Below are 26,716 nucleotides of genomic sequence, written 5' to 3'. Positions count from 1 at the left end.
CAAATAGAAATCTTTTTATTGATTTAGCTAGTCTCTGGATTAGTCCTAATTGCAAAATTCACATCTGGCTTGGCTTTTCCTCAGATTTTACACAAACACATAAGTGAACTAATCAACTGTTTGTCCTGTAGGCTGAGAAGGGGAAAAAAGAGCAAGATACAGATGCTATGGTACTTGAAACCAGATAAATACCCTTTTTCCCTTGAGGAGATTGAGTGGGGGCAGGGGGTGTTAATCCAGTGATTGCTGTGGAAATTAACAGCGGATTTCCTTGTTGTGAGCGTTCATGTCAGTGAAAGATTTGTCTTTACATTTATTGTTCTTTGGAGAAGTTCATTAATGGTTCCCCATTAAAACATTCAGTTTGCTCCAAAGTGCAACTATTTGGCAAGAATTAAGCATTTTCAAACACATGAAATACCTCTACACAATGCACCCATTAAATAAAGATGAATGTTACTATGTACCTGAAAAATTATACATTTCCTGTCTTTTTCCTGTATTGTTTCCTAGCTTCATTTGGATCCATTTTAAAACACTTTTGGCAACACAATAAAATCCTGTCTCCACATCGTGTCTACAGGCCTTTAAACAGTAATGAAGAATTGAGATATAAAATCCAAACCTTTTATCTTCAGTTTGATAGCTTCATGCTTCAGAGTTCCATCAGGGGATCTAATTAACTACACCAAATTACCAAAATATATTCTGTTGTCTCAAGAAGATGAAAAAATGCTATTAAATGGTCATTTTCAGTTTGCTAGTAAAACAGTTATTATTTCCATAAAGTGCAATGGAATTATTAGCAATCCACATATATCTTAAAGAATTAGGATAAAAATGCTTTAGAGGAAAAATGCTAAACATTTTTAATAACTGCTGCTTAATAGTCTTGCTTCTTTAGAAACAGTGCAGCTAAGAGTACAATAGTCTTTTGAAATTAGGGTCAGGTAGCATGCTAACATACAGGTTCTCAGAGCATAAGATGTGACTGCACAATATGACTTCTGTATACAAAACATGGATAAAGCTACAAGCACAAGAGATAGCTGTGTCAATAAGTGTAAATGTACAATGTGGGCATTCTGAAGGGTTGGCACACTGTCTTGCAATTAGTGCAGATGTACAGATTTATGACCCACCATGCAGCACTTCTAACTCCAGAACAGGTTCCAATATAATCTGTTCCTGGCCATGGAATCGGGAATTCCCAAACAGATATGGTGTATAGATGATTCTTCAGTTGACTTTATTTAGAAGATACTGCAGAATCTTTCTTTTTGTATAAAGATAGTTCTTTAATAGCCTAAAGGAAAATGTCAAAGGCAAACCACCTAGTGGCTTAATGCGAGACATACACCTTCACAGCAGAACCAATATGTTGCAGTCACTTGCCCCTTTTCTGCACTGTCAGAGACAACACTAGTTGCAGTTTCCATCTGAGTTCCCTTCAATTTTAAGAGTCTGCTCTAAGAAGTTACACTGATAAGCCCATTAGGACTAAGATGTTCATAAACTTCTAAATGTCTATGTTGTGCACACAAAAAGGGACTCCTTGTAGTCTTCAATGATTCTCTTCATGACTCATGCACTTCATCAGTATGCCTATATGCAATCACAGACTCCTCTTCACCGACATCTATGAGGAGATCCATTGGTACATGAGGTTTGTCATAACCAGAAATCTTGTTGCAGCTCTTTAGGATAAGGGACTCTTGCACCTCTGTGTTGGAAGGCTCTGGGTTTGAAGAAATACAATTTAACTCCGTTTGGCTACTATTAGAATGAAAATAATTCTCTTTCACTCTGGGGCTTTCTTCATCATCAGGGGTCATTTCAGCAATGCTTTCATGGATAGACATCTCTTCTGTTTTGTTTGATATCTCCTGGGAGCTGACAGTGTCTGTTTCTTCACTGCAGTCTTCAGGATTAGAGGTCCCTATTTCTTTAACTTGGTCTACTTGGTCTATCAAGTTTACCTCGTCACTCACTGAAAACATTGGCTTGGGTGATGATGAGGTTATGACAGAGATATATTTTGCTTCCGGTTTTGTTTCTAAAACGTTGCGCGAGTTCAGATTTCGTATCACAGTGACCTTAAAAGTAAAGAGGAGGTACTTTTAGTTATACATAAATTACATGTTTTAGTTTACTGTTTACCATCTCTATAAATCAAAATTTAGAGGCAAGACAAAATAATGCTTTAAAAGGGATACATATGATAATTTAACTACATTTTCCTTTCAGGAAATCTGAATTCAAATAGGAGTTAAATGGAAATCAGAGGTTGACATGAGTGTATGGCTTTGACACCAACAGACTTGCTGGACTTCTTAGATGAGATGTCACAAATTCCACAACCACCTAGCAGGGAGCTAAAAAGAGGTTTCATCAGCCATTAGACTAGAAGAGGTAGTGGAATGTAAACGAGAAGAAAAGAGGAGGAAAAAGCAGAAAAATATTCCTCCTACTCCTGTTATTTAAGCAATCTTACAAGCTTCAGCTACAAGGAAGTCAAATCCTGAAACTAGCGATTTTCTTCACCAACTTCCAGCCCAGCAACTTCACTGGCAGAAAGCTGGGCTCTTTAGGTTATTTAGGCTGTGTCTACACCACCACTTTTATCAGTAAAACTTTTGTTGGTCAGGATGGGAAACCTGCCCTCAGGACCAACGTAAGTTTCACTGGCAAAAGTGCTGGTGTGGACGGCGCTAGGCCTCTCCTGCCGACAACAACGCTCACTGAGGGTGGTTTAATTATGCCAGCAGGAGAGCTCTCTTCTGCAAGCACAGAGTGGCTACATGGTAGACCTCACAGCAGCACAGCTATGCTGCTGTAAGGTCCGTAGTGTAGACATAGTCTTACAACAACATTAGAACCCTAAAACATTCCTTTTATAATCATTAGGTATATTAAAAAAGTGATATTTCTCCTTGAAAATTAATCCACACGAGCACCTGAAGTGCTCTGGTTGATTTTAACTTGCTGAAAGAAGAGGAGTTGAGGGGTGCTTTAGGGTTCTCAATCTCTTCGGACTAGAAACTAAGGAATATGGGATGGAAAACAATGTAATTTTAAACTGTCATGAGCCCTGACACCTTTTTGGCAGCTGTGTCTCTCTAAACATTTGTCACTTCTTTCTGTTCTAATGGAGACAAATATTCAGGATCTATTTTTTGCACATGCCACTTTCAGATCATTTTGAGCATGCTACTGGGTAAAAAGCTGCTAAAGGACAGTCACAGAAAATATAGGAGTGTTCATGTATCTCCAAGTTGTTATGAACTGCTGCAATTAATCCATAACTTTTTGTACCAGGGTGGGAGGGTGATGAAGAGAATCTTACATTGCTACTTCTAGGTAGACACAAAATAGGTAGAAGTCCAAGAGGTTAAAAGTATCTTGGTCCTGGAATGAATATAAAGCTCAAATCTCAACTTCTGGAACCAAATTACAGTTAACTCCCTCTCAGGTACTGGGAAACTGGATGTTAAGATCTAGATACACACTAGATAGAAGTAGGAATTGAGCTGTGTGTAAACAAATCTCCTCTCTTCACTCTTAAAATATTTTATGCTCTGACATTCATTTAGTTCCTTGGAGCAGCTTACAAAGCCAACTCCAATATCTCTTATAATTGGAGGGTAAAGAGAGAATTCCGTATTTAAGCCTGAATATGAACCACGGGAATTAAACTGAAATTAAATTCTGTAAAAGCTATTAGCAACAAGAGAACAAATTGTGCATCTGTGATAATGGGTAAAACATCTGCATCCTGGCTACCCTACAGTTTCCAAAATTTTAGCACCAGCGTCAAAGATCTCTACAATTTTTTCTAACAGTAGACTATGCCTATGAGTGAGCAAGGGAGCCTTAATCTTGATGTTGTTCTTAACAGATGTTCAGAATAGACCACTGTCATCATCATCATCTAATCTTGACTTCTTCTGAGTTTGCAGTGTTATGTTATAGTATAGTTCTTTACACTGCTCTACATTACACAGTCATGTTAGCAATGGAAACTATGGTGACAGAGGCTCTCTTTATAAATGCTGAGAGGTTCTTGCAGCTAAGGCTTTTGTAATTGACAGTAGAATACTTAGTCTCCGCAGTTAGTTTTTGAACAAAGCAAGCCCTGGTGTGTACACATGGTATATCCACACTGCAATTAGATACCTCGGACTGGCCTGTGCCAGCTGACATGGGCTTGGGGTGCAGATCAAGCTCTATGACTCTCCCAAACTCGTATGGTGCTAGAGCCCAGGCTCTTGACTATCTACACCATACTTAAACAGCCCCTTAACCTGAGTCACCTGGCATGGGCCAATCACAGCTGTCTAATTGCAGTGTAGATATACCCATAGACCTACCTATTTCTCTTGCCATAAAACAAGTACGTAGAAGGGTAAATAAACACCTCTCCTAATCAGAGATTTACTAATATCATCAGATAGATTTACTGAAGATAGGTCTAAAGGTTCCTTATAAAATATGATTCAGTGACTTCAAAAAGAATTTAGCAATTCAAGGAGTCCAACTCCCATAACAAACTTAAGCACCACTCCTCCCATCACAAGGGCACCTCCAGTAACCTAAGAATAAGTGCAATTAAGACACAAGTTAATTATTTTATGAAAACTAAGTACTTGGACCTGGCCTACTGGAGTAAACTCATTAGTAAGGAGAAAGTCTAGTATTAAAGGAAATACAAAGCATCTAGTTGAAGTAAAAAGCTTACTGGTTTATAGATTCAGAACACATATGAGATCATGGTGGAAGGATGAAACAAGTGCAAAGGATTTAATTTAAGAACCCATACAGATATTGTGACAAAGGCTATTTAGTTAGTTAATACTATGGCTATACAGTATGCAATTTTGTTTACTGATGTCTGTTTTCTCCTACATGTTGCCCACTAGGTATTTCAATAAAAATACTAGCTGTAAGACTAAGCTTGTTAGATATTAAAATGTGCTATACAATTACAGACTTACACCAAGTGTGCTACTGAACAGTACTGTAGACTTACCAAAGACTTGGGCAGTTCAATTTTTCTCTTCTTTAGTTGCTTGCAAAGACAATACATGGCCAAAATCAGTCCAAGTCCAATGAAAACAGCAACACCTATTATAATATTTTTTAAGTCTAGAAAGTAAGAGAAAAATAGAGTGAGAGGTTTGGAAAACAGGACATTGCTTTGATGTTCACAAAAATCTTAAAACAGAAATGGATCTTTAGAGTGACTTAATCCACAAATTAGGGTTTTCACAATTGAGTGTATAGTTTGGAATTAAAAAATTCTCTTGGCCCAAACCACACATTTAAGAACAGCTTTAGGGTTTTTTTTTTAAATTATGAAGAAGTCAAGAAATGCATGAGCAAATTATAGCTTTTTCTGCTCTTTAGAGAGATTCGATGTGGATAAATAACTTGATATTTTTAAAAAACTAAGTGCTCCGAAACATAAGAATTGTAAAACTACTGATTACAGACATAGGGGTAACAGTGGAGTTGGTCCCTTAAATAGAATTGGGCCCAGCTCTCCTGTTCCAGTACAGGTGTGCCCTAGTTTGGTATAATGACGAGGATGGGGCTACCCCAGGAGTTATAAATGAGAGAATCCCAAAGGCCGGAAAATTCAGAACCCAGAGCTGAGAAAACACTAAGGAAGATTAGCCATCCTCCCTCATTTTTCATTAAACCAAGCAAGTTCAGGAAGGGAAAAAAAAGACACTTGCTTTATATTTTTAATCACAAGCTTACGGTTGGTTACCTTAAGCCCAGGAAATCCTACACAATTTTATTGGTCATAAATTTCAACTGAATATCAGTTGTGCAATTCCAATGTGTGTCTTCCAACAACTAATTTAATGATCTATTTTTTATTCAGTAAATTACACAACTGTCTAGCTGCAACTGAAACAAATTCTGGTACCAATCAAGTAGAAAATGACAGCCATACGACTGCTGGACAATGTTAATACAATACCAGTTAAGTCTTCAGAAATATGGATCAGATTTTTATATATTACTTTACCTAGTGGCTGTTTTAAAGGAACACGAATGCAACTTTTATTGGATTGGGAAAATCCTCGATCTGAAACAATCGATGAACGTCCTCGAGCTGAAACACAGTAGGTGGAACCAGTAGAAAAAAACGGAATGTCTATGCTACATAAATGCTTCTTACATGGTCCTGCTTCATGCTCTTCAATCTGAAAGAAAAAGTAAACTTAGATTCAGGCCCTTAATTATTTTGAACTTACAATATTGACTCAATATGTAAAGATAGTATTGTCACCTTACAGTGCCAGAACTTTTAAAGTGCTGGGTGTCAGACCTGCATCTTTGTGCACTGCAAAAGCTGTACATCTCAGCTAACAGCTATTTGCAAGGCAACAGCTCTAACTTCTAGCATTATTAAGAACTCATATTAGACCATGGGTTAAATTTTCAAGAGCATCTAAATAACTTAGGCTCTTAAATCCCATTGATGTTCAAACACCATTTACACTCCTAACTCACTTTTGAAAATGGGACTTAGGTGCTTATGAAAATGTTAGCCTATGATGAAACAGGCCTGTTTCCTCATCTCCCTCCCAGGGACTCACCCACCATCCTAACTGAGCAAAAGAGAGAGCGCAATATCTTGGAAATCACTCCTTCAACATTAAAGCATGTTTCAAGGAGTAAAGTGGACACATATAAAGTTACCAATATTTTGAACACAATTTTTGAAATCCCTTGAGGACTTACAGAAATCCAATTCTGAATTGAGCCAGTTTGCAAAATATGAAGTAATTACAGATGGGATAGAATAGCTAATATTGCTTAAACATTTCCATTCTAAGGCTCTTTCAGTTGCTTATAAACTGAGAAACATTCCCCTGTTAGACTGAACTGGTTTCCACCTAGAGATAAACTTCCTTTAAAAAAAAAAAAAAAAAAAAAAAAAAAAAATCTGAGCATAAATGGCTTAGCATTTTTTGAGAGCAAAGCTCTCATTTACTATTTAAAAAAGCGTTGCAAGATTTTTTTTGTATTGCTTTAGTACAGGTGTGGGCCAACTTTTTGGCCTGAGGGCCACATCTGGGTACAGAAATTGTATGCTGGGCCATGAACGCTCACAAAATTTGGGTTTGGGATGCGGGATGGTATGAAGGCTCTGGCTGGGAGTGGGTGGGGGGAGGGCACTGGAGTCGGGCTGAGGAGTTGGGGGTGCAGGAGGGTGCTCCGGGCTGGGACTGAGGGGTTCGGAGGGCAGGAGGGGGAAATCAGGGCTGGGGCAGGGAGTTGGGGCATGAGAGGGAGTTAGGGGGACAGGCTCTGGGTTACACTTACCTCAGGCAGCTCCCAGAAACAGCAGCATGTCCCCCTTCCAGCTCCTACACAGAGGTGCGGCCAGGCGTCTGCACGCTGCCCTGTCTGCAAGAGCCACCCCTGCAGCTCCCATTGGCTGCGGTTCCCAACCAATGGGAGCTGCAGGGGCAGCACTTGGGGTGGGGGTAGCGTGTGTAGCCCCCTGGCTGCCCCTATGGGTAGGAACCAGAGAGGAGACATGCCCCACTCTGCACGGCTCCCGAAAGCAGTGGCAAGACCCCGACCCCGCTACCCGGCTAGAGGGAGCAGGGAACTCGAGGACCAGATTAAAGTTTCTGAAGGGCCGTCGTTTGCCCACCTCTGCTTTAGTGGCTTAGTTGATAAGGATATACACTTTAAATCTTCCACAGAGGTGGTCCCTAGACTGGATATGTGCCTTTAAACTGTCCGGTGAGCACTGATTTTGAAATTAAGGATGTAGATGTTACATAGAATAAAGTAATTTTTAGGTCATTTAAAAACACTAATCTCCTAATTTTGCATTGGCACAGATTTTTCGATCATACAAAAACATTTCCCCTGAGAGCCGCTGCTTCATTCAGCATGCAGAGCAGACTGGAGGGTGTTCAGTGAATGAGGTAGCTCAACGTATGGAAGAACATTTGAGTCTTGCCTTATATGGGGTCAAATTCTGTGTATCATTATCATGCAGTAAATTCATACAAATTAATGGATGTACTTTGAATCCACAGTGGTGACTGATTATTTGGACAAGATAAGTGGGATACAGTGAACAAGTTAGTGGACAAACACATTTAACTATGAGGATAAAAGCCAATACTGAACAGCTCCCTCCATTCAATGTAAGGTTCTCAATCATCATAATGAGGGACGTGAAAAAAAAAACCCAAAATGGCTTAGCTGTCCAAAAAGGTACATTTAATACAGAAATAATGGCATGTGACCCATGATTAAAGATTACTGCAATGGATGCTCAAAGGACAGGTCTATGGTTAAGGTTCCATGCTCAACATTTCAGGGATTCCCTTTTGCATCATTAGTAGTTTTTAAATTGTTTAAAGAAAATTACACACACATCCTAGAGAAATTAAGGTAATAAAAACCTATTATTTATCAATATATGCTCTTTCTAAAACAAAGTGTTTTTGTAAAAAAAAGGCCAAAATACAATCTGAAACTTTCAATTTAAAACATACCAGCTCTTCACTGGACCAAAGAAACACCTTGTATGTGAAGTCCTTATATTTTCGAACAGCGCGTGGGGGGTGAATCTCAACCCTAATTTGGTCTCTCTCAATTGAGACATTCAGAGTCGGTGGTCCTATTTTTCCTGAAACAAAGGTATACCTTCGTTATTGGGTTGAAGGATTTTGATACAGAATTCAAAGACAAATATAGAGCTAACAGATATGGCATTTATCGTTCATTTTCAAGAGGAAAAATTGTTTCCAAAGACATGCCAGAATAACGAGAGTGATTACACACCTGATAGGAGGGATGCTGCAGAGGAGTTGAGTCCTGGTTAAGGGAATATATGGTTTTGGATGGGCATAAAATCTAGCAAGAATGGGCAGTACCAGTGAGGACACTGGGCAGAAATGTCTGCCGGATAGCATATAAAACTTTACATTTTTCTATGGCAACATATGGATGAGGCTGGGGGGTGGAAAAAAAAAGAGTCAAATGGTCTAAAAATGGGCAAAGGTTAAGCACTGAACAGAAAAAAGGATATGGCAACTGGACAGACGTGATGCTTGTTTACAAGTGCTTACACATTCTTATTTTGGTTAAAGGGTATCTCCATCCCACCCCCCACCCCCCCCCCAAGTGTAGCTACATCACTTAGGATGAGATACAAGCTAAACTGGAACAAGCCACTTTTAAACCAAAAACAAACAAACAAAAAAACTTCACACCAAGAGTTTGCACTGGTACAAAAACAACTGGGATAGACTCAGACTCACAGACTCCAGGACTGGAAGGGACCTCGAGAGGTCATCGAGTCCAGTCCCCTGCCCCGATGGGCAATTCAAACATAGCCAAAGGCCACAAAATCCACAAACTCTTTGACAAGCCTTTTTTTTTTTTCTTTTTTTTCATAATTAAAAGAGGCTTCAGGATATAGCAGAAGACAAAGCTGTTGTGGTCAAGGAAGAAGCAGTCCTTGCTGTCCTGAGGCAGCTCGCCTGGCTGCTGCTGTGAGAACATGTGCCAGAGCAGCAGGTCCTCCACTGATACTGCCATGCTGGGCTGTGTCAACTACACCTGCCTGCCCACATTCAGCTCCATGATTTTCAGGAAGGCAGCAAGCCTACTAAAATTGGAGAGCTGCTGCCTCCACCAGGTGCCAGGGAACAACCTCCTCTAGGCAGTGGAAAGAGCCTCGCCCCTTTGGCCGTCCTCTGGCTCCATGCTGGCAGAGCTTCTTGCCCCTTTCCTCACTCTGGACACGGGAAGAGCTGCCTCCTCAGGCTCAGATTTAGGGGGGCATGGGTATTAACATAGCTGACTCAGGCCCTCCTACGGTTACATACCTGGTTAGCAGGCCAAATAAAACAAATCAGAGGGCCAGACGTGGCCCAGGGCTGCCAATCGCCCATCCCTGATTTTAGTGTAACTTTCCCCACACATATAAGGCCTTAAAATTCATCTTCTTGACAGCAATTAGAAAAGCAAAACAAATCATGTATACGTGAGACTAAAGCACAAAATAAGGTACTACTGACTAATGAGATTTCATTTGAGTATCATGCAGAATCTACCATATTAAAACAAAGATTATTCAATTTGAAAAATAATCTCAGGAATTACCAGGACAACAGGCTAGAAAGTTGCTCATAAAAAGGTAGCATCAATTTATGTAAGCAATTAGGCGTTGGAAATGGATGTGATGAAACTATCCTAATGGGCTACAGGTTTAAGAACTCAAGACACCTAAGTTTAAGGCAAGGATTGGGCATAAAAGAATTTAGGGAAAGGTTTATATAAAGTTTAACATTTATATAAGCTAAGGGCCCTGCAGATGCATCCTTTTTTGTGTAAATCTAAATGAAATGCTATTGATTCTGAATGCGCCCAAAACATTTTATAAATGAAAACTACATATGCAGTACATCCTTAGTTATCCAACTATAAAAAGTACATTAAATGTATCTGGATAATCCAAAAAGAGATAGTTATATGCATAAGTACTGCAATGCATAACTTTCAGCACAGGACATTATGGTCTGCAGTCATACTACAGGGGACTTCCGCTTCAAGGTAACAGTTTTGGTTGATCAGAAGATGGATAACTGAAGCCACATTGAATAGGGATCACTTCACCCAGCATTGTAATACAGCAACTTCAAGGATGTCTAAGGTGGCAGGACTTTCCAAGCACAACAGTGGTCTTCCTACCCCACATTGCGGCACTGGGATAGCAGCAAAATAGGGAAAGCATGCCATTCAGTGCATCACCAGAACCACTTCTCTTTTTAAAATATTTGGAAAGGTGCTCAGACATTAGTGAGAGGGCCATACAAGCAACTACCTATAAAGAGTGTTCCTAAGCAACTGTTATGCTCATCTTTCAACCGGAACCCCAGGTTACTACTGTGATATTCCTAACCAAACATACAAATATTGCACCAGAAATATATTTATATTAATCTTTAAATTTAACAGAAATACTATGAATTCATCTAAGTGATCTCAAATCAGTTTTCTAGATGTAAAATTTAGGTTTACATTTAAACTTACCATCCCGTCGCAGAACAAATTCTTTGGTCTCAACATACTCAGACTCTTCTAACCCAATGAAAGCTTTAACTCTAGCCCAGTGAGACTGAATCGGATCTTCTATTTCCTTAGACAGGTCACAATAATGTTTAGTTGTGTTCATGCAGGTGCTGACTGGCTTATATTTTCCTAGCCTGTAAAACAGATTAAAGAGTAATTAATGTAATTTTTACAGCCAACATATTATGCAATACAGATGTCAGAATAGAGACAAATTCCGTCTTCATTTACACTCATACTGAATTCCATAGGGACGGCACAATTTCACAGTGTAGAAATAAAACTTTCCTGGACATATGGCAAAATCAAAGGACTTACTACATGAATGCCTTTTAAAGAAAATAAGGTACAGGTATAATGCAAGACATGGAAACTTACTCATACGGTTGGATTTCCACAATAAAGTGAGGGGGTTCAGGCATGCGCATGTAATCCCAGCGCAATACAGTCTTGAAGTTCAAGGATTCTATTACAACATTTGTTGGCAGAGGCACTAAAAAAAAGAAATCAAACAGAAATCAGTACCTTGATGGAGTAGATTTTTGTGATGTATGAGAACAGCCATCAATATTCCTGAAGTAGTCTGAAGACAATGCATTTACTGTAAGTTACTTCAGAAGTCATTACGCTTTCTGCCTATACAAACAGGGCAGAGCCTGGCAGACTGATTTGCTGTTCTTCTTACACAAAAAGTTAATCCTTTTTGTCCAAGAGTGAGCGGAATGTCTCAGAGTTTCTCTTTCTTCTCTCTTTTCCAATATTACGTTCATTCACCTCCAGAATATATTCTGTCTCTTCTTCCACTGCCTCCACTCAAGGGGCGCTCTCTCTCTCCATACTGGATTTCATTACCCAGACACCACACATACACACACACTGCTGCCAATCATCCACTCACACAGAGGGAAATATCAAGCTCCTGAATCCCAAGAAGTAGTAAGATTAATAACTAAAGGCAAATATGGAAGATGAAACCCTCAACCTCACTGGCTGGGGTAATGGCCCTGGCCCTAGGGATACGCTATCTCTTACGCCTCCAGATGCTGGCAAGGGGATGATGCTGTTAGGGCCAGCTCTGGCTTTTTTGCCGCCCCAAGCAAAAACAAAAAGGGGGGGGAGCAGTAAAGCGGGGGGGAACAAAAACAAAAACATGGTGTGGTCAGAGCGTCAAAGAGGGTGGGGAGGGAACAAAACAAAACACTGCCGCAGCTGGAGCGGCAAAGTGGGGGAGGGGGTGAGGGGGTGGAGACAAAAAACGGCATGTCTGAAGCAGTAAAGCCGGAGTGGGGGGGGAAACACGGCGTGGCTGGAGCGGCAAAGCGGGGGTGGGAAACAAAACAGAAACGGTGCAGCCGGCAAAGTGAGAGGGGGGAACAACAGCGCGGCCGGCAAAGCGGGTAAAACAACAAAACAAAAACCCTACAGGGCAGTCGGAGCCAGGGTGCAGGGGGACTCTCTGTGCTGCAGAGTGTGTGCCTAGCCTAGTGGAGGAGAGGAGAGGGTGGGGGAGGGAGCAGGGAGGAGAGAGTGAAGGGGGGGGGCCAGTGCTTCAGCGGGGCACTCACCCCGCAGCCCCAACTGCCATGCCGCACTGCCTGCTGGTCGGCGGAGAGGGAAGGATGCGGGCTGCCCTGCCGAGTTTGCTGCAGGGCGCTCCCCTCCTCCGCGCTGCCGCCCTCTATAGGGTGGCCAGAGCAACGAACAAAAAAGGCCATGCTCCCCTCGGTTTGGGCGGAATGCCGCCCCGTAGAATCTGCCACCCTAAGCACGAGCTTGCTCGGCTGGTGCCTGGAGCTGGCCCTGGATGCTGTTCCTGGACCCACCTTCAAAGGCTGCCTATGAGACATGAAGAGGAGCATTTACTGTTTCGTTCTCTAATCAGACACCAGCTCCTGGTGTAGATGACCGTAGAATCCCCATTATTCTATGCCTTTCAGCCTCTTGGCTGCCGCAAGGGGTTTGTGTCTTCACTATTCTATCTTCTGGCCTCCATTTTTGGGTCCCCAGCTAAGTGAATGGCTTCAGTTTCTAGCTCTGAGCTCATAATTCCTAAAAGCAGTGAAACTAACATGATTCTTTTCAAGGTTACTACTGCCTACAGGGTTCTGAACAGTAGCAGTGAAAACTGACAAGACTTTCATTGTTAGTCTGCTACAGTTTTTAACAGCTTTGTGCAGTAGCAACACTAGAGTTATAAGCAGACTAGGTCTTATTTACACACAGAAGTTGCACCATTTTAACAGAGTTTTAAAACAATTTAGTACAACTGTGTGTACAAAACCCTATATTAGCAAGTTTAAATTGACTTAACTTGCTCCTGTAAATTTACTAACAAGTTATCAGTAGAAGACAGGTTTAAAATTGATTTAAAATGTCCACACAAAGTTGCACTGATTTAACTACATCAGCATTAAAAAAACTCCACACTATTAGTTAAAACAGTGCGAAAGCTGCTTAGACCAGGCATAAATGGGCTAAAATAAAATAATCACACCTTAATTTAAATAGTGCACCTTTCCTCACATAGACAAGCCTACAGAAAGGTTACACTGCATTGTTTCCCATGGGGTTCAGGTTTGAGAGTTACCTTTTTTCAAAAAGAAAAAACCCCAAACAACTTAAATTCTGCAGAAGTTGATGACACCTGTTTAGGAAAACTTCCTCCTAAGTGGATTTTCAGGCTCTGTCCATGCTTAGACACTTAAAACGATTACAAGACAGAGGATGTAAAGAGTTTCTCTTAGAAGTATCGCTGCTCACCTGAAACAGATAGCCAGAACATAAGCAAAGAAAGAAATGCACCTGACCTGTCCAAAAGCATGTTGGCCCCAAGTGATCAAAAAATTATATGCTTTTTGATCCTCCTCCCTTACCTCTAAAGAGGGACATCAACCTGGGGGGGGGGGGGAGAATTCACATCTGTTTGAAGTGTTTATAGCATCTGTGGGTTGAGAAGTAATGCCTATCATTACTACAACTGAAAAATTGATAAAGTGCCTCTCCTTCAGTTTATTTACATTAAGCATGAAAATCCACCCAAATTCAGCAGAGTGAAATTGAAAAATGTTATTTGCACATGCTCAGTGGAGCTTGTTAGAGACTGACTTCTAAAATCTCCAAAGTTTAATCTCCAGCATAGTCCTGCCAATAGGGATCCCTACATCACAGCAAAAGCACGGGACATGCTCCCTGAATAGGGTGATAAATCCTAAATTAAGGGAGCCTTGCTTTTCACCCATTTTATTATTAAAGGTAATGATGATTCTGTCATTTCAGGCAGAACTAGAACCAGAATACGTGTCTCGTACCATTTCCACTTAGTCACACTGCTTTTCAGAATATGCAAACTTTATGTAGTTAGCTGTGCTGTCTATAATCACAAACCTATATTCCCCCCCAGAGTTAAGAGTACAACCCAGGATTTCTCATTTCCAACATATTTCTGCAATCTGGAAAGTAGTCACGTAAGCTCTGACAAACTACATGTACCTCCACCCTTTAGTTGAAGCTGGTTCATATAAGATAACAGCATACTGCTGATACCAGGTATTGCTTTAGCTCAAGAGGTGGAGGTCTCTGCTGGAGACCTAGAAGTCCTGGAAAGTGTTCAGCAAGTGAATCAGGGCTGTGCAGTGAATGCAGCTGTCTGTAGGACATTGTAGAATTACAAGGTGTGGAGAGAGTGACGATGAGTTAGGGGACTACAGAAAGAGAAAGGACTGCCTTCAAAGGTAACTGCATGCCACCCAAGAGAACTGGGTTCCATCCACACATTTGCCATAGACTGCATATGTGATCGTGGGTAAGTCACTTAAATGAAGATTTTCACATTGTATTCCTCATTTTCTGGGTACCCAACTTGAGACATGGGACCTTGTTTTCAGAGTTGCTGAGCACTCAACTATAAGTAAAGTCAATGGGAACTGCAGCTGCTCAGCACCTCTAGCAGCAAGATGTGGAGTTGGGAAGTCCTGGGCTCCAATTCTGATTATACCACTGACTCACTCTGTGGCTTTGCACACGTCACTATCTGTTTTAGTGTCCTTGTGTTTAAAAATGGGTATAATATTTACCCATCTACTTCATACTGTTGGCAGTGGTTGGTTAGTGTCTGTACACTGCTTTGAACATATACAATTATTAAAAATGCAAAATACTCTACAAATGGATCCCTAGTTCTCAAGTTAGGTATCCAATCATGGAAGCAGCCATAATTAGTGGACATTTCTTCAAATTGTAGCCTAGGTTCCTTATCTGTAAAATGAGGATAACTTATCTCAGCGGAGTTGTGAAGACACATTCATAAGACACTCATACTATTATCATTAATACACAGAAAAATAATAATTAGGCATTAGAAATTAATAATTCTGTATCCAGCATAGCATTTGGATGGTGTTCAATAAAAACAGCATGAGTTATAAGCCTAGGAGTAACACTGGATAGTTTCTTCAAACTAACCACCACCCATCCTGTGCAGTGATTAAGGTAAGGGTCATACGGTAAAAAAAAACAAAAAACGTTTGTGATCATGTAGTTAGAGATTGTCATAATACATATATACAACGAGGCCAAATTAAGGTTGAATAGGAAATTTTACTTCTGGCATTTTCTAACTTAAATGTTTGACTTTGCAATCTTATTTTAAGGTAGGTTTTTGTATATAAAACTGATGTCATAATAGACCATAACTCAAAACTTACTTCTGCCAGATTATGTTTTTGTTTACAAAATACAGCAGATAGACTTGATGCTGTATGTTAGAGAGCCTAGACTTTGCTTCATGTTATACTAATAAGGGAAAGTAAAAAACATTTCCCTCATCTTAGAATGAGACCACAAAGATTCAACATGTGCAATGTGCAAGGTTTGAAAGTGGTTTAGTCATTTTCCAACACACGCAAGGTGTCATTCCAGTTATTGGAAACAGCAGCAGATTCTCAACCCCAAGGAAAAAAAGTGTCAAAGTATTTATCTATTCTAAAATGCCTAACAGTAAATACAATACTTGCTGCAATAAACCATGCAGAATACAAATGCAAATTAACATACTATTACAGAAATAAAACTACATTGAAGATATTAAGGTTGCAAAATCAAGCAATGAAAAGTTAGGAAATGCCACAATTATGGCTGCCTGTGGGACCTTAATTCAGCCCCCTTACACATGTAGTCTTTAATTACATGATCACATACTATTTTTTCCACAAGCCCCCTGCCTCATTAAGTGCACAGGAGGGATGGTGGTATTCACTTAATAAGCAACTATTCAATGTGTTGTTTTCTCCTCATTCTTCAATGTGCTCCCCTGGGCCTTGTTTACATCCATTGTTCAAATTCTGTTCTGAAGGCAGAAATTTTAGTTCCCTCATAGGCTTTCTATTGTGCTTGTCACTATGGTATCTGGTTGTTTCATAAACATTAATGAATCAGTTTAGACACCCCTGTGAAATGAAGGGATATTATTCCTATTTTGCAGATAGGGAATTGAGACACAAAGATTAAGATCAAAACTATCCATTAATTTTAGTTGTCCAAATTGAGACATCTAGAAACAGATTTTCTGAATGCTTTGGATTATATAGCATTTTATATGTTCAACGCACTACTCTGATTAGCTACAATTGCTGTTACTGAATGCTCGGCACGTCAGACCCCAGGGCCTCAGGTCAGGCATCCAGAAAATGAGGTACACACAATTATGACCACCTGTGCAAAGTTTGGTTTAGGTGACTTGCCCAGCATCATACAAAAATTCTGAGGCAGAGTCAGGGATAGAATGCAGTTCTTAAGGGGAACATTCAATTGGCTTAACCATGAGACCATCCTTTCTCTACCTGCAGTTCCCTACGTCATTCACTACACACCACCTTCCAACTCCTGAAACAAATGAAGAAGGGGTCCTACAGTCACCTTCACTAAAGAACATGTACATCTCCAGAGTGTGTCTATCTTGTGCATTGAATGAGGCAGGGATCCTGTGGAAAAAAATTGTCTTCAATTATATAATCACACATTATATGCACAAGGGAGGGTGAATTAAGATTAATTATGCAGGTAATCTTAATTCTGGCATTTCCTCACATTTGAGTGCAGACTTTACACTGACACCTGCATGGGAGACATCAGCAAGGGTAGAACATATAGGTCCATTGTAGAGACTTCTGTTGCTTCAACTAATGGAGTACCTGATAGCAGTACTAGGCTGTTCTCTTCTATGGGGACCAGCACTAGAGGGGAATGAGACACTTTACTATCTGTGAAACCTGCTATTTGCTGACAACAGCAGAGTAATAGCAAGACTCAGGAATCATGGATTCCTTTCCAGGCTCTCAAGGAGAGTGTACTGCAGTGGGCATAGACCAGGAGTGGGCAAACTACGGGCCAGGGGCCGCATCTGGCCTTTCAGACATTTTAATATGGCCCTCGAGCTCCCACCAGGGAGCGAAGTCCGGGGCTTGCCCCCCTCCATCACTCCAGCCGTGGAGCAGGGTTCGGGGCTTGCCCTGCTCAGCTCCCAGAAGCAGAAGCATGTCCCTCCCTCTGGCTCCTACACGTAGGGGCAGACAGGGGGCTCCGCATGCTGCCCCTGCCCTAAGTGCTGCCCCCCCCCCACAGCTCCCATTGGCCAGGAACTCTGGCCAATAGGAGCTGCAGGGGTGATGCCTGCTGATGGGGCAGCGTGCAGAGCTGCCTGGCCACATCGCTGTGTAGGAGCCGGAGGGGGGACATGCCGCAGCTTCTGGGAGCTGCTTGAGGTAAGCGCTGCAAGGAGCCTGCACCCCTGACCCTCTGCTGTGCCCCAAACCCTTGCCCCAGCCCAGATCCCCCTCCTGCCCTCCGAACCCCTCGGTCCCAGCCTGGAGTACCCTCCTGCACCCCCAACCCCTTATCCTCAGCCCCACCTGGAGCCCTCCCCCCGCATCTCAATCCCTAGCCCCCTCCCACACCCTGAACTCCTCATCTCTGCCCCACTCCACAGCCCACACCCCCAGCCAGAGCCCCCAAACCCCAATTTCATGAGCATTCATGGCCTGCCATACGATTTCCATACCTAGGTAATACATAATTAAACATTTCTTTGTTCTACAATATCTCATCCTGCTCTGCTGGCCTAGTCACAATTCTGGGACACCAATAAATATTGGTTACAGACAGAGTGGTCAAACATAAAAGCCTCCTAATAATACCTTAAATCTAAATAAAATGCACACAAAGTGCAACAACATTTGTGATGCAAAAATCATGTTTAACCATGAGAAGTTAAGCATGAAGTCAGGAAATTCAGCAGTATACTGGGGCATACTGCATATCCTGTGTAAATATACAACATGACCCACTTTACCACTGAGTTTCTTGACTTCTCATAACTATTTTCTTTGCTTTAACGTTAACCATTCAAATGCTTACAAATAGGATTTTAGAGCTGTGGAAGTGCCTCTCTCTCCTTCTTCCAGTTTCACATCTTTTATAATGTCAAGTAAAAGTAAAACTTATCTAACTGAAGGACAGGTGAATAAAAAAACCCCAATGATTTTTTAAAAAAATTTTTTAAATCAATTTTTTTAATTTAAATCTGATTTTTTTGATAAAATGCTTTTTTAGGAAAAAAGCAGTCTAAAGATGGTTTTAATTAAGATACATTATAGCTCAGATATTTCATGATGGAATAGGAATTATAAATTCTAATTCTATAGTATGAGACAGTATATTCGTGTAATGTTTAAGGAAAGTTTTGTAAATGAGTTCCAATAGAGTTCATGGATTAGGGACCCAATTTTATAGGGTTCCAGGGGCTTCTGTACAGATTATTTAGGTTAATTTTTCTATCTACTCAATGGGACTCAGTGCTTAGTCTAGAAGATACCATCAGATGTTTAGTTTTGCAGTTCTCAAACTGTGGATTTGTGTCTCCAGAGATAACATGCTTGTTAACAGCAAAAATGTTTTAAAATAAATATATAGAAGGTGAGAAATAACAGACCTCAACCCTACTTGTCCCTCTACAAATTTGTGTACACAGAGTCAATCCCTTACCTCTCTATAAAAAAGCAAAGTTTCAAGAAGTTCAATGAATAGAAGATTGTTGGGGGCGAAACAGATCTGGACAAGGAGAAGAAGCCTGGAGATAAATGTGAGAAGGGAGGGACAGGCAGTAGAAACAAAAGTTAAACTGTTTGAGCAGCATATTCCAGAAATCTTGAGGTGTAGCCTTCATTGATTTGAGATCTAGCACAGCATTCTCTCACTAGAAGGGAAAACCTATAATGGCAGCAGGCCATAAAAGAGACTCAGTTTGGGAATATTTTAATGAAGTTTCTCTACCTGTGAGTAAGACAGGCATGCATGCAAAGTGCAAACAGTTCAACAAAGAAATGTAAGACCTAGTTCCCTGAATTAAATGTCATAAGAAGTGTTCCTTCTCAGAAGGAAGCTGCGTTGAAGATGAAATGAACGTGTCTGAACATGCAGGATCTTCACAGATTCGAGGACTGGAAGGGACCTCGAGAGGTCATCGAGTCCAGTCCCCTGCCCTCATGACAGGACCAAATACTGTCTAGACCATCCCTATTTCATACTTCTTTCTTAAGGACTGCCTGTCTTCCTTCTGTACTATTCCTGAATTCTCATGTTTCAGCAAAAAATATAGTTGTTACTTTATGGTACTATTGTTTTAGATGCAGTTGTGATAAAAAAAATAAATAGCTGAAATAGGCAGATCTTCCTTTTACAATTTTACCTTTAAAGTAGTACTAAGTGTCGATGAATGGAATGAGTAATACTAAATTAGCAGTATGGTAGTAATAATTAAATAACTGCATTGATTTATTTGTTTAGGAGAATCCATCCTCAACATACAGGATTCTGAAGACTATCCACCTTCAAGATCACCATCATTTTCTATAGTTTCAGAGTTATTTGCCAATGATAGTGTTTCAATCACATATGTATGTCACATAGCCACAGTATATCACCCGTAGCAAAAAGAAAAAAGATCTCCATCATCCAGAAACAACCATAGATAAGTTTGTCATAGGAACCAGCAGATTACAAAAAGGGGTAATTGATGAAAAAATTGCCTGTTTATGCAACAAACTCTTCTTTCCATATGATTGAGAACCCACACTTCATTAACAAGGTTCAGGCATTAAGACCAGGATACAGTCCACCCAACAGAGCAGATGTCACAGGCAAATTACTGGATAAAGTGTATGAAAGAGAAATTGAGCACTGTGCAAAACGTCTAGAGGGTGAAATGATTAACCTGAGTCTTCATGGGTGGAGCAATGTCCACAATGATCCTGTTGTATGTGCTTGTGTGACAACAGAAGAAGGGAATGTCTTCCTTGCAGAAACAACTGATACATCAGGAAATGCACACACAGAACACTTACAAGAAATAGCAGTAAAAGCTATAACAAACTGTGGAAAAAAAATGCATGTCATAGACAATGCTGCAAATGAATCCAAGATGAGAAGAAATTATTTAGAAGTGAAGAAAGTCCCAAACTAATAACATACGGTTGCAGTGATCATTTAATGCACCTCCTAGCCAAAGACTTCAGTGTTCCAGAAATAAAGGCTAATGATGTTGAAATTGCAAAATACTTCTATTACAACCACTTTGCAGCAGCTGCTCTGAAAACAAGTGGGAGGAACCAAGCTAACTCTCCCACAAGATGTGCAACGGAACTCAGTAGTGGACTGTTTTAGGCACTATATCAAGAACTGGCCTGATCTGATGACAGTTTGTGAACAAAATCGTGAAAAAAATAGATGGCACTGTCATAGCCAAAGTTCTCAACATTGGGCTTAAGAGAAATGTTGAACACGTGCTGAGTACCCTGAAGCCTATTTCTGTAGCCTTGAACAAAATGCAGGGAACTAGCTGTTTTATTGCTGACGCTGTTGAAATTTGGAAGGAAATGAATGAGATCTTAGAAGAGAAATATGCAATGATAGAGTTAAATTACAAGCATTAATAAAATGAATGGGATAGGCAAATATTATCAATACTCAATACCAGTGTCAAACCTTAACTTCTGAAGAAGAGGAGTTGGCTATGACATGGACATCCAGCAATCATCCCTCCATAAACGCTAACTATAACAAAACGCAGAGCTAAAGGTGAGCCATTCAAGAAGTAGATGTTTGCTGATAATGTTTTAAAGAAAGTCACACCAGTGAACTGGAGGAAGTCACTTAAGCACTTGGATTCAGAGACTGTTGAAGTGATAATCTCACTTTTAACAGCAGTAGCTTCTTCTGCTGGTGTAGAAAGTCCAAAGGAAGAAAATATTCTAATTAATTCCAAATTGAGAAATTGTTTGGGACCTGAAAAAGCCAGAAAAGCTTGTTTTTCTTTTCCAGATTATGAACAGACAGGAAAATGAAGGTGAAGACGACTGAGTTAGCCGCAGAAGCCAATATTTTAATTTTTCTCATATTTACCTGACTGACATAATCAATTTAATTTTTTCTCTTTAACTATTTCATTTACCTATTTTAGTTAAAAAAACAAAAACAAACCTGATTTTAAAGAAATTGAATGTTTAACTAAATTCAAAAATTCATGCTTGTTTTGTTAAAATATTGTGTTGAAGAAAAAAATCCAGAATACATACATTCAAAACCAGACTTAAATATGGGTGGGGGCGGTCTTTAATGACTAGAGAAAAGGAGAAGCAAGGGGATCTGTCCCTTATCTCTAACACTGTTAAGAGAGAAGACATTTGGAAGGATATATCAAAAACATCCAAAGTTAGGAATTCAGGTTTTCTGTCCCAAAATCCTTAGAGGCAAAGCAACAGCTACACAGTTTGTCTGCCTACTGTAACAAGCCACTATGATCTTTCTGGATGCCAACATAATTTTAAGAATTTTGTTTGAAGACAAAACGGAGTAGCAAGAGGACGAAACTAACTTAGTTTAAACACAATTCAGTAAAGTGTTCAAATCTACATACTGAATGTTCAATTGTGTTTAAAAAAAATAAGTTAGTGAAGTCCCTGTGCTACTAGGTGTCTTGTAAGTTTCTTCAGCCTGTACATCTGAGGGGTGAATGGAAGAGATTTGTTCTCTCTCCTGCTTCTTATCCTATCAAAACAGACAGAGCAGTGTTTTTCAACCTGTGGGTCAGGGCCCAAAATTGGGTCACCAGAATGCTTCAAAGGGTTATGTGGCAGCTCCTGAGGCTACTGTACAACAGGGCTGGCTGGGCTCACCTCCCTGCTCTAGGCACTGTAACTTCTGGAGTCCCAATGCCACTCCAGTTTGGTCCAGCCATCACTATGACAGGAGTCTGGGTAGGCCAAATATGATACTGCCTTTGAAAAGTAACCATGTGCTTAACATCAGGTGAGTGTAATTTTGAAAGAGAAATTCCACATTTAGAAAGTGGACATTTCTAACAGAATGATTATTTTTAATGTCTTTTAAGAAACTCAGAAGTTTAGAATGTTAGAAGCAGTTTAGGAAATAGATTAGTGGGCTGAAGGTAGGTGGAGTACACCTCTACCCTGATATAACGCGACCCGATATAACACGAATTCAGATACAATGCGCTAAAGCATTGCTCTGGGGGGGCAGGGCTGCATACTCCAGTGGATCAAAGCAAGTTCCATATAATGCTGTTTCACCTAAAACATGGTAAGATTTTTTGGCTTCCGGGGACAGCGTTATATCCGGGTAGAGGTGTAGTTAAAAAGTATGTGATAGTTAGATGCAACTGATTAAATACTTCTATCACTTGGAATTATATAAATCCCATCTTGCCTTTCTGAACCAGCCTTGAAAAAGCTGCCATTTAGCATACATACATACCCATTAAATCATCTTAAATATGTTTAATCGAAGTATTAATATTGAAAAGTCTGAAAAGACCTGTTTTTACACACAAACATTTACAAGCAGAAAGGAACAAAATGAAAATAGGAAGAAATATTTCAAGAGTAAAACCTGGATGCCACTCTGTAACTATTGCTTCATTACTGTCATTTATTTGTTCTTTGGCTTTATTTACATAATAGTAGATGTATAGGATGCTACAAAGAAGTTTGTGTCTGAACCGCAACCATGTATGAAAGACTGGGAGAAGGAAGAAATACAACTCTCTGCATTGATTCTGTGGCTCTGTAAACAGTGCATCTCTGTTTCAAAGAATTCTTTTCCATGTATGTTAAGGACAAATGCAAATTAGACTTGACTATGGCACATGTTCTCAAATACTACAGAACTTTGTCCTTCAATCTTAAAAGTGTACATAAAATATTCCTACTTCAACTGGAGCTGGGTTTTATTGTTTACAGTGTGTTTTATATGCACTTAGAATACTGTACAGGAAGGTAACCTTGACCTACTTTTGACCAAATTTTGAGCAGAAAGGATAATTTTTCAGTGAAGTGTGTTCTTGGAGTACTCAGAAGTAACATAGTATACCTTAATATTCCATATATATTCCACATAATATAGTGCTACCCCAACAAACGCTGTAACCAATAGCAATGAGTCTAAATCAAACTTACTAAATTATGCTGAAAATCCAGTAGAATTTTAAGTGTCACCTTTCCCTGTTTCAGCAAAACCATGCAAAAGTACAGTTTTTCTACTCACTACCCTTTCTAAACCCAATGCAAGTATTTAACTAAGTGCAGCTGAAAGTATTTAATTAATGTTTCCTAGATTGAGTGATCAAGAGCTCAACAAAATAAGTGTTGATGCACTGATCCAAAATGAGACATTTAAGAAAATTAGTGCAGGAACCTTAAAAAGGATTATTAACTTCTTTATTTTTAAAATATGATTTAATTTTCATATTAAACATTAGAAATAAAAGGAAATCAGGATAATGTAGTGCATTTCCTTTTTATAAGATTATAGTATATGCTCAATATTTTCTATAATTTCACCTTCTCTAGTCAGCATTTTTATTGTATGTGCTGCACAAGTCACATTAAAGGGATTCTAAATTGACTGACAATCGAGAGACTAATTTGGTGCTGAGGGCACACACACAAAAAAACCTGTAACTAAATTACATCTTAGAATCATTTGTTCCAGAAGGCAATTCTAGTGGATCACTTACTCCAGTCCAGCATCATGGCAAGTTTGATTTATATGTCCCTAAACTTCTTGCAACTGAAGCCCATTACAACTCATTCTGTGCTGACTGGAAATTAGTTTGGCTGTTGGCATTGATGACTTAGGTCTCTGATGTCCTGCCTATGCACAGCTGATATGTTACTGCAAAATATATATTTAGATCAGCAAAGTCAGTGTATATTTTCAGACCTCATTTTGGGAAAGCAGATCAATATCTACACCAAGGGTCAGCAACCTTTCAGAAGTGGTGTGCCGAGTCTTCATTTATTCATTCTAATTTAAGGTTTCGCGTGCCCGTAATACATTTTAACGTTTTTAAAAGGTCTCTTTCTATAAGTCTATAATATATAACTACTATTGTTGTATGTAAAGTAAAGAAGTTTTTAAAATGTTTAAGAAGCTTCATTTAAAAATTAAATTAAAACGCAGGGCCCCCCGAACCGGTGGCCAGGACCTAGGCAATGTGAGTACCACCGAAAATCAGCCCCCGTGTCGCCTTTGGCGCACATGCCATAGGTTGCCTAACCTGATCTACACAATGGACTATTATTAGGTAGGCGGGCAGAGTCTGGAAGAGTGTCACTACCTTTCCCCCCCTCCAAATCACACCCCCGCATATATGCCTCAGTGTTTAGACCCTTTCATGGGAAGGATAATATACAAGGCTTGATCTAACTATTCTTTAATATTAGGTGCAACTGCAATGACTTAAACATCATTTAAGCAGTTAAGACTAGACAGGTTTCAAAACCACTTCAACAAGATTTTCTACCAGATCTGAACACACTTGTATGAACCATTTTTAAAGAAAGGTGTTTTTTGATCTCTACTAGCACATATCAATCATTCTTAAAACCTGTTAAAATGTTGATTATACAGTGTTCTCACGATGACAAGTCTCAACCAGGCAATTTTTTGGGGCTTCTGGCAACACCCAGTCAGGACCATCCCTAGGGGAGTGCGAGCCTTGAGATAACCCCTCACCCTCCAGCCCAGGGCCTACCCCCACTCCACCCCTTCCTAAGCTCCACTCTGCCTCTTTCTGGCTTCCACCCCCCTCTCCCAGCAATGCCAGGAGTGGAGCGGAGGCAGAGGGGGAAGGTTCGTCGTGACTGCCAGCACAATGCCCCCTGCTAACCCTCCAAGCCAACTTGGACCCCGCGTCCTGAAGCGCTGCGCCCCCCAAAGCGCAGAGTGCCCTGGTCCTTCCTATGGACAGGACGGCTCCGCTCACAGTTGCTGCTGTTCCCCACTGTACTGCAGCCAGATGTTCTTCCTAAAAAGGAAGACATTTGGAGGCGAGTTATTTTTAAAAAAAATCCTAAAGCTCAGTGCTATGATGCTATCCAAGATACTCTTCCTAGGCAGGAAATCCAAACAAAACCAGAACAATCATGAAGGGGATGAGGAATAGGAATGAAGAGTGGGAACAAAAGGAGGAAACAAACATGCTATACCCTCCACATCCTCAAACTCAGATAGGCACGCACATGAGACCATGCCCTCTGTGACCTAACGTACCCACCACGGGCAAAACCTTGTCTTCACTACATCTGCAACACAGAGCCTCTCATCCTGTCCTAAAACCCACCATGACCACTCAGTCCTCTCTTACCCAAGATCCTACCTCAGCCACAGCCCCGTTGCCAAAACACATCCCTCTCCTGCCCAACCACCCCAGCATAGCTCCCTTCCCCTATTCCCTTGCTACTATTTCCCCTTCCCCCACAGCCTCCGCCCCTCATGTCAACAACCTTCCTCACAACACCGCCCTGCTGTTGCTTAAAGCCCCAGATTCTGGAGTTCAGGGATTACATGAGAATCCAGTGACCCCTTTCCAGAGCCAAGTGTGCATTTCTAGCAGCGTGTGGCTCGGGAAGAAGAGATTGAAATCAGAGCCCAGTGCCCCCTTCAGGCTCAGAATCCAGGGGGCAGCAGCAGACCCACCATCTGATTTTGGTAAATACCACGGTCTTCTAACCCGTCGTTTTGGGGGAAGGGGAGAAGAAGAGTGCGATGTGATATCTGAACTCCTAAGGGCTGGCCAGTTACTGCTCCCACCTCCCCCGCAGCGCCTCGCGCCCCCCCGTACCTGTTTCCGGGAGTTCCCCGGAGCTCGCCGCGCTGCGGGGCAGCAGCGCAGAGAGGAGGCAGAGAAGCGCAGCCGCGGCCGGCACAGGCCGCATCCTCGCTCGGGGGTCGCTGGCCGCGCCAGCGGAAGGCGCGAGGGGCAGCCGGGCTGGAGCGCAGCAGCCACGGCCCAGCCGCACCGCCGAGTCCGGGCCGAGAGTCGCGAGGAAGGTGGAGCGCGCCGCGCCCAGTCCTGGCCACGTGACTGCGCGGAGGCGGGAGGGCGGCGAGGCCAGCCTGTCTGGCTCCGCGCCGCGCTGTCGTATTGCGGGGCAGGCTCTGCGCCCGCCCCCCGCCCGCTTAACCCTCTGCTGCCTGCACGTGCCCCGGGGGCGCTCCGCCAACGCGCACACTCCAGGAATAA

At 41.1% G+C, this 26,716-nt stretch overlaps 2 protein-coding genes across 2 annotated transcripts; both read right to left on the bottom strand.

Annotated features, from left to right (window-relative positions):
- LOC127049202 (interferon gamma receptor 1-like) lies at window positions 1-26,457 on the bottom strand. Its single transcript, XM_050949759.1, has 7 exons — window positions 26,315-26,457; window positions 11,500-11,614; window positions 11,083-11,255; window positions 8,538-8,671; window positions 6,038-6,215; window positions 5,030-5,145; window positions 1-2,096 (listed from the first exon to the last, which is right to left on the bottom strand). Exons 1-7 carry the CDS (start codon window positions 26,406-26,408, stop codon window positions 1,578-1,580), a joined length of 1,329 nt encoding a protein of 442 aa, XP_050805716.1. The 5' UTR covers window positions 26,409-26,457; the 3' UTR covers window positions 1-1,577.
- On the bottom strand, window positions 1,578-11,745 carry LOC127050073 (interferon gamma receptor 1-like). Its single transcript, XM_050951607.1, has 7 exons — window positions 11,724-11,745; window positions 11,500-11,614; window positions 11,083-11,255; window positions 8,538-8,671; window positions 6,038-6,215; window positions 5,030-5,145; window positions 1,578-2,096 (listed from the first exon to the last, which is right to left on the bottom strand). The coding sequence occupies exons 1-7, from the start codon at window positions 11,743-11,745 to the stop codon at window positions 1,578-1,580; spliced, it is 1,257 nt and encodes a 418-aa protein (XP_050807564.1).
- Window positions 26,458-26,716: the final 259 nt, after the last annotated feature.

This window comes from Gopherus flavomarginatus, chromosome 4 (assembly GCF_025201925.1).
Source record: "Gopherus flavomarginatus isolate rGopFla2 chromosome 4, rGopFla2.mat.asm, whole genome shotgun sequence".
Taxonomy (NCBI): domain Eukaryota; kingdom Metazoa; phylum Chordata; order Testudines; family Testudinidae; genus Gopherus; species Gopherus flavomarginatus.
This window is presented reverse-complemented; position numbering and strand designations above follow the sequence as displayed.